This window comes from Parus major, chromosome 20 (genome assembly GCF_001522545.3).
Source record: "Parus major isolate Abel chromosome 20, Parus_major1.1, whole genome shotgun sequence".
NCBI lineage: Eukaryota > Metazoa > Chordata > Aves > Passeriformes > Paridae > Parus > Parus major.
The window spans coordinates 10979513-10990906 of NC_031788.1; the positions used below are offsets into that span (position 1 = coordinate 10979513).

At 44.1% G+C, this 11394-nt stretch overlaps 1 protein-coding gene across 2 annotated transcripts in view; it reads right to left on the bottom strand.

Moving 5' to 3' along the window:
* The window catches only part of PHACTR3 (phosphatase and actin regulator 3), a 99959-nt gene extending 98873 nt beyond the window's left edge, over positions 1-1086 (bottom strand). For both annotated transcript variants that reach the window (XM_015647479.2, XM_015647478.2), the window contains exon 1: positions 888-1086. In XM_015647479.2, coding sequence (XP_015502965.1) covers positions 888-990 — 103 coding nt within the window. In that variant the 5' untranslated portion in view covers positions 991-1086. The remainder of the gene's footprint in view (positions 1-887) is intronic.
* Positions 1087-11394: the final 10308 nt, after the last annotated feature.

Genomic DNA, 11394 nt, shown 5'->3' on the forward strand with positions numbered 1-11394 from the left:
CTCCTGCAGGCTGGTAGTGCCTGACCCACAACCTAAACCCGTTTCTAGGCTTTGAAATCAGCAGTGAGTAGTGATGATCAGCACTCCATTCATTGTGTTTATGCAGTTTTGATTACTTCTTTTCTCATAAAGAAACCTGACAGCTCTTGTGTGACCACAATCTATTCAGGGAAACTGAGAGTAAACTGGCTCTTACCCTTTGCTTCCAGCTTGTTGTTGTGCCTTTCCGTGCAATCACATCACATCAAAGTGATGTAGCTATTTGTTTCTTTTTTTTTTTCCTAAAGGTCTCAACACTGCTTAGATTCTGACGATCTGAAATCACTGAGTCACCACCAACAGACATTTAGAATTACTCTTCAAAGTGAAGATGAAAATACCATTAGCCATTGTTTCAAAAAAACAAAACAACAACTAATCATAATATTCTATTTATACACTAACGATTGGGCTGTGTCCCCTCAGCACCACCCTCTGTGCCCACACTTCATAAGGAGATTACGCTTCTCCCTATGAAGTGAAAATTGCCTTCTGGTGGGCAGAAAGCGTTTAATTATGACTCTGCTTCCCTTGTCTCCATGGCGATCCCATGCAAACAGCCTGCTTTATTAGCGCTCATTTCCCCCTCCCCACCAAAGTCATAAATGATCTGTGCGGGCCCCGGGGACCCCCGGCCGGCCGGACCCGGCACCGGCGGGCGCCCGATGGGGAAGCCGCGGGACGCGCTCGCTCTAATCCCGTTTGGAGCTCAGCCGCTGCACCATTTCGGCACTTACTGCAGGAAATGTGTTCCCAATTGCTGCCCGCCCGTGGCGGACAGGCTCCCTACAAACTGGCGGATGCTCCCGGCGCGCCCCGAGCGCCGCCGGCGAGAGCGGGGCCGTTACCTGGGTGCTCGCCGGGGCCCGCGGGGTCGGTGAGGATGCTGGGGTCACTCTGCGACCTGCCTCGCGGGAGAAAGCAGCCGGTCCCTTCTTCCGATGCAGCCATGAGGTGGAGGGCGGGAAGCTCAGAGGAGGAGGGAGGAGGAGGCGCTCATGGAGCCGGAGGCGGCCGGGGGACAATGGGGACGGGGGTGCGGCGGCGGCGGCGGCGGCGGCGGCGGCGGCGGGGCGTCAGCCGGGCAGGACCAGCCTCGGCAGCATCTTCCCCGGCGCCGTCGGCAGGGCTGCGGCGCGGCGCTTCGCCGGCTCCGGGCGCTCAGGGGGCAGCTCCGGGCGCCTCAGGGGGGTGGGCCATGCCGCCTGGCGGGGTGGGGAAGAGCCGGGGCGCGGGCCGCCGGCCCGGCCCCCCGCCGCCGCCGCCCCCTCCCGGGACGCCCCCCCGAGCGCCGCTGCCGGAGTCGCCTCAAGCCGCCGCGCTGCTGAGCGCATCCATTGGAAAACATTGGGATTCTCCCATCCTGCCCCGCGAGCGCCGCCTGACGTCACGGGGGGGCGGGGGGGGCGCCGCACCTGCACTGCACAAAGGCGGGGGCTCCGCAGGTGCGCGGGTCCAGCCCCGGAGCGTCACCGGTCCAGGGCCCCGCCCTCGCTGTGCGGGACCCGCCCGTGGCCTCGGAGCCATCCCGGGGCTTGTCCCGCCCGTCTGGGCGCTTTGTCCTGCGGGACGGACCGGCGGGAACCCCCGGCACCGGGACAGCCGCGGGGCCGGTGTCCGCCGCTCGCCTCCCCCCGGGGCTGGCACGGGATGGTGTCCCGGGGGGTAAAGGTGTACCGGAGGGAAGGGTGGCCCGCGGGAGTTCCCTCGGCAGGGACGAGCGGAGATTCCATCGCTCCGCGCCCGCCGGGAGCCCCGCGCAGCTCGGCCGGAGCTCCCGCTGGGCTGCGGCGGGAGGCAAAGGTGTCGCACGGGGACCCCGCAGAAACGGGATGATCCGACTCGGGCTGAACAGCTTGGTTTGGGAATTTGTTTAAAGGGAATAACTGCTTTTATGGATTTATTTTTGTTGTTGTTCCTCCCCATCCTGTGCAGGGTGCCGGCAGGGGGGTTGCTGGTCTGTACCCGGTGCTGCAGGTCAGGTGTTCTTGAAGTTTTGACCTGTAAAAACCAGGGATGCTTTCTAATCACTCTCCTGGTGAAGTGCTGTGGAATGCTCGGTCAGCACTTTCTGGGATTGTGGGGGTTCTCATCTCGCGTCTGCCTTAAACTCTGCTTTTGTCTCTGAATAGAACTGATGCTGAGGAATACACTCATTTAGATTTCTTGGGCTGACTCAAGAGCAGTGGTTTACATGCAGATGACCAAGTTTCTGTTACGGGACAGGTGCAAGTTTGCAAAATTTTAGGGATGAGCCTACCTTTGTATCAGAAAATTTTCCATCAATGCAATCTTTCATACCCATCCACAGAAGGTTCAGGTTGGAAGGAACCACAGTGGGGTCACCTGTTCCAACCTCCCTGCTTAGGCAGGGTCATCCCAGAGAAGAGGGCACAGGATTGTGTCCAGACAGGTCTGGAATATTTCCAGCAGAGGGAAATTCCACAACCTCACCTGCACAGCAAGGAAGTTCTTCTTCATGTTCAGGTGGAACTTTCTAAGCATCAGTTTTTCACCACTGCCTCTTGTTCTATTACTTGGCACCACTGAGAAGAGCCTGGCTCTGTTTTTACATAAATATGTGGAAAACATTTTGGTACTCTTCAATAAAGAAAATGGTGTTTAGCCATTTCTGAAAGCAGGGGCAAACAAAGCAGTGACGTGGGGTTATGTCTTTGTTATGTTTTGAGGGGATTTAACCCAAATCTATCACATTGAGACGTGTGCTTGCAGCTTTTCTTTAAGCAGAAATTTCAAATTTTAAATGTGTGCACACATCTGATTTGGGAGTCACTTTCGGGCTGTGTGTCCCTGAGAGTCAATTATCTTACTGACCTTTGGAGGAAAGAAAAGCTCTGTAGGTGTGGATTTAGTGGTGGGGCTTGATAAGAAAATTCATCCAGGATTCCATCTGGGGAAGGCCTTAATGTGGCTGTTGGGGTGACACCTACCTGTGTCTGGAGTGAGCTGCTGCATCCAACAGCAAGTGGGAATATTGTCCTGAGAACAGAACTCCAAAAAGGTTTGAAGTAAAATATCAAACAGTTTCTGCTTCAATGAGCACTGCCCCCTCTTGCTGTGTGTAAGGTAAATCTTAAGGAGAAAGAAGCATGGGGAGGTTTAATCTAAGCTGTGTCATCGTGCCATGGAATACATTGAGGTGCTAAGTGAGATAATGAGCCAAATCTATTTTTAGTCCTAAAAGGAGAGGAAGCAGCAAGTTTTAAATGGTTTTTCTCAATGTAGCTTTTAGGTCATGCTGGAAAATGCTGATGGTTTCTAGTAAATTCTGTGAAAGTCTGTTTGCTCTAATCAATAGCTGTCTTCTGTGATGAAGAATGATACTGATTTCATGTTTAAAATGTAGGGTTGAGAAGTTTCATATCAGATTTAAGCATTTGTATAAGACCAAATATATTAAAATATTTTCAACCTAAGAAGATATCTCCAAGACATCTTGGGTAGCTACAGAAGCACAGAGGATGAGAGGGATGTATTTTTAACCAGCTCCCATCCTGGTTGCCTCGGTAGAGGACACTTTACAGGATTCCTTTGGATTTAAAATATTGTCTGGTACAAAACAGTCAAAGAGAGCTGGAATCTGCCTTCCTGTTTTCATTTAGTTATAGAGCATTTTCTCTCATGCCTGACAAACCGAGCATCAAGAGGCTCACTCTGGGAATAAATCCCTGGTTTGTGGTTTGTGCCAGCTGATGGAGCTGCTCCTGCACCTTGTTCTTCCCAAAATGAACCATCATCATGTTTGGGAGAGGAGGTACCAAAATAAAATAAAAAAAAAAGTTTGTTGAATTATTCAAACTCACATTGCTAAAAAATGTCTCTTGTGTTAAAAGTAGGATTGTCAGCTTGTCTTTTAAATTTCAGACATGATGATGATGTGTCTATGGAACTTCGTACTTCCTTACCTTATAGGAGGCTCTCCATTCCTTCTGGGGCAGGGCTTTAGAGAGTGAAAAATAAATGTGAGTCAAAGTCTTGTCTTCATGTTGAAAGACCAACACCAAGCAGGAATGGAGCCTTTTCACAGAAAAAAATAGAAGCTGATGGAGGCAGGCACTAACTAATATATTCCAAGTATATTGACTTGTAAATCCCTCTGAAATTGGAATTAAATTGGAACGAAACTAAGACTGCTTCTACCTGTGGGTACAAAGCACATGAAAAATTGCCCTCAAATTTCCATTTACTACTCCATATGATTCTGTCAGTGTCACAAACAAAACTATTTGCAGGATCAGAATAGCTGTTAGTAGAAACATGACTCTCCTTTTGTTTGGTTTATTTTCTCAGTATAGGAGTCTTGTGGTAAACAAATTTTCAGCATTTTCCCAGAAAGTCCAATGATCTGATCTGTTTTATCTCTCAGAGGATTTCTAGCCTTTTGTATTTATGATGAAAAGTTATGGTGAAATTTTTCTAGCTTAATAGCAAATATCTCTGCAATTGGCACACATTCAGTTGCAGGAAAATACTTCTTGAAATGAAATATCCACCCAAGCAACACAGAAGAGAAAATAATTTTTTTATATAATTTTATTTATTTTGATGCATAGTCCACAGCCAAACCAATGCATGTCCATTTGATATGTCTTTCCTTGATAATGTTTTTTTTTTAAAATGCAACTATATAAATGGTATGGATGATTCGATTAGTTTGTTTTCTCTCTGACAGAAGCTGAATGCCTGTTGTATGAGCTGTTTATATAAAGAGAAATCCAAACTTGTGTTAGAAAGGAATGATTGTCTAGGGAGAAAGAAAAGAGGTGAGTCATGTCAGTGCTGTTTTTCTCGAATCAGCAGAATATTAAACAACCTAATTTTCCTTAATCTGAAGCCTACATGTGATCTCTGAGCACCACAGATGTGGGGGTTTTGTGTTGTTATTTAGAAAAATGAATTCAGGCTACATTTGGATTGACAGTATCAGCTTTCATGTTCAAATTGTTCTGATGACCAAGGCACAGATAGCCTTGCTAGGAGCAGTTTTCTTCAATGCAGCAACAGAAAACATTTGTTCTGCTGCTTGTGAGTCTTAACCTAGTTTTTGAGATTTTTATGCCAGCTTGTTGTAGCTCAGCATGCTCACCATAACAAAGATGAGCATCCCATGCTCAAAAAACTTGTCTCTATTTACTTTGTTGGGGGCTTTTTTCCCCTCAGATGCTTTCTTTGTAAAGAGGACACAGAGCCTATTTTGAGCCTTTGTTTGTCAAGAGCATAAATGCATGTCACCAGGAAGAGATAAAATATCACCCAACAGTCACAACTTTGTAAGTACAAAGACTTATAACACGTCTTCTCCAAAGTACTACTACAGAAAGCAAATAAAAAATGAATAAGCATCAGGGGCTTGTTGCACATTGGGGGCCTCATGTGCACATTGAGAATCTCTAATACTCAGGAGCTATTCTGGCAATGGCCCATCTGATTTTCAGGTTTGCTTTCCTTCACAGCTCCAGTCCTCACTCCCATTTTACAGATGAAGGAACAGGAAAAGAAGCTGGGAAAAATCTAAAGGAGGACCCTCAACTCAACTCCCTGCCCTGACACCCAGCTCTACTCACATCCTTCTATGCTGTGATGATGGGAAGGGGAACCTGTACCCTTACTTTAAATTATGCAGCTTATACTAGTAACAGTTCCATGTGTGGGGAGTGAACTCATCTGTGCAGCATGCCCAGGGCAGCAGAGAGCTCCAGGATGTGGTCACTGAGCACTGTAATTGTGCACGGGGAGCAGGGAAAAGGCAGCTCTGTGGGGAACACTGCAGGGACTCCTCAGGTGTCGAAGCCAGCGAGGTTCCAGGTGATGTGCCACATAAATGTTGTTTGTGCCAATTTGAAGGGATGAATCTCATTGTCCTCTCTGGTTTTTTTGTTCCACTTAGACCTCAGGATGTCTGAGGAGAAGGGATGTACATACAAATTCCAGCTCCAAATATCCCCCCTTTCCACATTTTAAGGAATTAATATTCTTGTATACGGAATATCTTGGTTTTTTACAGGCACTGTGTTCTTAAGAAGGCATGTGGCTGGAAGTTCCTTATTCTCACTTCCATCCTCAAAGTATTTCACAATCTCAAATACCCAAAACTACAAAAAAGCTGCAGATGTGTGCAAGCTCTGAAGGTCATTTTTGGTGTAATTGAGATCCTGCAAGCTCTATGAATTAATACAGAAAAACATAGTGGAGTGTTTCTTGTTACATTTGTAACGTCAGTCCTGCAGGTTCTACAATTCAGGATGGTAGAAATAGCTCCAAGAAGCTGATGTTGGTTGTAAATATAAAAGAATACAATGTAAAATCCCAGACTTTTTAAACAGCTATTTGGAGCACTAAAATTCCATTTGGAAACAAAATACCTCTGAAAGAGAAAAATCTCTGATTTGCTTGTGCCTTGAAATTCATTGTTTTTTAGAAGTAATGCAGCTCATTTTTGCCTCAGAGATAAGTTTAGGTAACTTGTAGCCTGATCAGAGATGTCGTTTCTTCTTATTATGTATTGCATTCAGACAGTACATTGTGATTCAGAGCTCATCTTGTTGCCAAATCTGGAATAATTTTGACGTATACATTTTTCAAATTAATTCCAACAGTGAAGATCATTCAGTTGTCAGCAGAAGTGGAAACGGAAAAGTGGTGCTCTGTGCTAATTAGATGAGAGCTGACGAGTCTTTGATGTAGAGTTGCAGGACAAAATCCTGATTCCACTCATGTTAGCACCTTTCAGCATTTCCTTCAATGGTATTTTGTTATTGTCACTTCATTTCTTGTGTAAAACAGGACTTGTGGTGGTATTTCACACTCTGACCACAATACACAAGAAATTCAGCTGTTGGAGACTTAAAATACTTTAGGGGCCAGTGACACATGAAGCAAGTGGCAGAGCTTCCTTCAGTAGGTAACACTTTGCAGTTCTTTGGAACCTGAAATCCAGTGAAGATCATAATAATCAGGATTTATGAGCATCTCTCAGAAGATACAACTTCAGTTGGGCTTCAATTCATGGAAGGAAATAGAGGAAGTCTAGAGCTGATGCTGAAGAGAATGAAAAATCAAACTGATTGGAGAAATAATAAGCAAGGTCCAGGTTAGCAGGGGAATTTCTGTTCTGAGACTGAAGTGCATTGCAGGACAGCCCAGAAGTCACAGCCAGCCCTTCCAGGTCAGTCTCAGGGATTTACTGCATGAGAACTCATTCAAAACTTGAGGTCTGAGCTTTCCCAGGCAGAAACGCTGTGGTGACTTTATGCTGCACCTTCATTCTTCTCTGAGTGCTCCTGTGTGTTTGGTTTAGATCTGTCTGGGACAGGCTAATCTTTGGGCTGCTCCCATCCATTCAATTTCCAACTCACCAACTCCTGAAGCAAGGCTGGGGAAGGGAAGCAGAACAGCTACCAATACAATTCTGGAATTTCTAGTTTATTTTTAAGGAAAACTCGGACTTCATATCATTCCTACACAGTACCTCAGAGCTGAAGGGTTTATGCAATAGTTTGCACCTTCATTTAGGCAGAATGTGGATGTGCAGCAAGATCACTGCTGGGAAGGTTGTGCTTTGCTCTTTTGCAGATGCAGTGAGTCATCTGAGAAACCATTCCTCAGCAAAACCCGGCTAACTCGGTTTACTTTTTAAATATCGGGGTTTTTTTGACAGTTGTGAACGTTGCCATGGCAGCAGGACATCCCTCCCTTCGGGGCTGCAGCTCAGTGTGCTGTTTTAATGCCACCTCGCTGCCAGCTTGGGAAGGCCAGGCTGCTCAGCAGCTCCATCACTGCTCCCTGCATGGACAGAGGCAGTGGTTGTTTCCCCAGGATCAGCCCTAACAGCAAAATTTAACCTCAAAGTTAGCCCAGGACGGATCTCCTGTTCCATGACTTCAAGGCTGGAGATGGATGTTGTCATAACCAAAGTCAGAACAGCGTAATCATGGAATTTTCTGTGCTGTTCTATTGTAAAAAACACTCTTTGCCAGCCTTGCTTCCAACCAGCCTAGAGTGTAATGAGAGGAACACCTCCAGACCCTGCAGCTGGGATCTCGAGTATTTTGGAAATAAATCCTTTAACATCTTTATCCAACAAGTAAAGTGCAGGCTTTGCCTGGTAAATTCTTCCAGTCAAGTCAAAAATCAGGTGGTTGCCACAAAGAGTCTCTTTGTTTTCACTTGTCCCTAACATGTGCCTTTCGTTGTTATACAAATGTATCCTTTTAGGTCTAGACACAAAAATATGGTTTGCAAAGGAATTCCCAACATCAGTTTAATATAATATGTGAACCACACAGATACTTTAAACCTCTCTCTCCTACAAATTAATTCTGCAAGACCAAGGTCTTCAAATTTCAAGGTTCAGTTGCAAAACTAGATTTCTTTTATTCTTATTATTATTAACATGTAGTCTAAATTTTTTTTTATTCTAACCCAATGTGAAATACAGAGGTTGGAACACAAATTTTTGCTAAATATGCAATTAATTGTGTACATGAATGACTGCTTAGAAGTCTTGCTTGTCATTTATAAGCCTGTGTGTTGTATGGAGATGGAGGTTCATGCAGCTAAGGATTGTATGACCCATGGTATTTATAATTAGGTAATTATACCCTTGCTTAATGAACTAGCCAACAGAGGATTTTTGCTGATGTTGCTTTTTCCCCTCTCTATAGAAAGTGGAAATAAATCAAATTAGATCAGTCAAGAAAGATGCCAGTAGGTTTTCTTCTTCCAAATCATTCAGAAGTCATGAATTATTTTAACATTTAATCTTCTTTCTCCCTTGGTTTCATGGCTGTTACAAAAATTCTGCTTATTAATGCATTACGAACCAAAGCTGTCAAAATCAATCTCTGTCTCCATTTGTAAGGATGTTCTATATGTGCAGCTGAATGGTGCAGTATGTACTTCTGAAATTTTCATGTGGGCTCTGACCGGATTTCCTGAGTGGAAGATCAGCTGACTCCACAGGAATGTCACAGCCTGTGCATTCTACCCAGGGCAAATGTCATCTACATGCTGTTTACAGAGGTAGATATTTCCAGTTCTGGAAATTGTAGTTATTGGGACCAGGTTTGGATTCAATTTTTATTACTCTTCTGTTTTAATCTGCATTTTCCTGTCCAGGGCAATGAGGAGCTCTGCTTAAGACCACAAGGAGCTCTATTTAATTATAATTGGCAGCCTGCAACCCTTTGTTGGTGTCAAGGAAATCCTGGAGCTAATGGATGATACTGCAAACCCTTGGTAGTGGTTTTACACTCAGCAATTTGTTCTTTATTTAGCTGAATAAATGTCTGATGGAGCTGACAGAATCCACTCACTGTTGGACAGGAAATTCTTGGTGTACCAACCCTATGAATTAATTTATTACCTTAAAGGGTAATTTTGCCATTTAGACTTTATGCATCTGAAGCAATAAATATCAACATATAATTTATTAGTAATAAGACAAGAGCAGCATAATCTGACAATGGTTATGAAATGTGTCACTAACTGTGGGCAGAGGATAATTGTCTCTGCTCAGGTGGTTTTATACAGGACTGATGGCCTCAGGCTTGATTTATGAATTGTGTTTTCAGCACAGTGAGAGTTTTAATAGCCCAAAATAGGCACCTAATTTGGCTGTCTCAGCTGCAAAATCCAGATCAAGCAGAAGGGAATGGTTTTCCCTTCACCAGGATCAGGAAGAAATCTGGCACAGCTGGAGTTTGTTAGAGAGTCAAAAGATGCCAAGTTTTGATACCAACTTGTGAGACACCCCATACACTTCATCCTCATCAAATGTGTTAAACTTGTTCTATGTAATTTCAGGCAGATCAATATTTGCAGTTCTGTTGTGGAGCTGAGTTCTGAAGGAAGAGCAAGCCCCAGCAGTGCAGAGCTCTGATGTGAACACAAGTGCCTGCTCTCCCTGGGCTGTCATGGCTGACTACAGGGGCAACTAAATACTTTGATAATTCTGTGTATTTTTAAACTTGGCAGTGCAGCCTAGAGATTCTTTGACTGGCAGCCACTAGAGAGCACTAAGGGATTGTCTCTTTTCCAGAGCAGGGTGTGGTGAATTACAGCGTGCAAGGCTTTTTTTCATGTCTGAAGAGTCCTATTGTGTTCTGTACAATATAGAGGATATTAAACCAAGATTTTAGCACCTCTAGCATTTTGCTTTACACAATTATTATTCATGGTGGTTTCTTTTATCAACATGTAATTCTCTCTCAGTAGAGTTTCACTGAGTAATTAATGTGTAGACTATTTTTACTGTAAGAATGAATGATGATGCTTTGCTGCCTGCTGCACAGATAACCTTGGGAGAATCTAGTTCTGCTTTAGCCTATCCTTAGAAAAAAACTTCTGCCTCAAATCACTCTCAAATCAGCAGACAACAAATGGAGTTTATCTACGTAAAATACATAAACTCAGAAAAATGGTATCTTAAAGGGAAAATGCTATGTGAATTAACCTGTTAGTCTCTCCTGATCCAAGTATTTGATATTTCCTTATCTGACAGTACATTTCTTTTAGATCTCATGGCCTATCTTTCATATTCCCCCAGGAAAAAGAAAAAAGAAAAAAAAAAAAAAAGGCATTATTTTCTTTTGGAGTACCTGTGCCTTGAGATATTTATTTTATTTTTTTTTTTCACTTTTCATACATCCTTCTGAAATCAGCTGGACCTTTAATGTTTGCACTTCACCCTTTTAAATCTCCTGTGTGCTTTTTGGGAGGACTTTCTCATTGAAATCATTGGTATCTTTCAGCTTATTTTATGAGCAGAAGGTTGTAGCTTAAAACTTGGCAGTGCCTGTGGAAGAAAACATGTTCTCAGAAGATAATGAGGAGCCCAGAAGTCCAAAGTTTTCCTCTCCAGGTCTGCAGCTCTACTTCCAGTGAGTGGTGAGTACAGCTGTGGTCAGCAAAGGAATTGTCACAGAATGGTGTTTCCTTCCTTCCCTCCTTCAGAAATTGGTGCTGAAGGGAAAAGCCACTTGTTCTACTGAAGTGAAATTTTTCTGTCAGCATTACTGAGTCAGAGCAGCTGGAGGGGAATAAACTGGATTCTGGTGAGATTAAATGTTGGGGCCAGCTGTGTAAATGGAATATGTCATGATGTGAAAGACCCCTCTCATAACAATGGTATTCATCACATCATCCTAAATAGACCAGACCTAGAAAAAACCTCCCCTGAGCTGCAGATCCCAAAATTAGTTTGCCAATCTGTTTATGTCAGTGTTAAACTTGAAATCCTAATTAGCAGGAATGGTTTGAAGTACTTGGTGACAAAGCCCACGTTGTTCTCTGACAGTTGAACCAAACTGCTTAAAATAATAACTCACAGGTGTC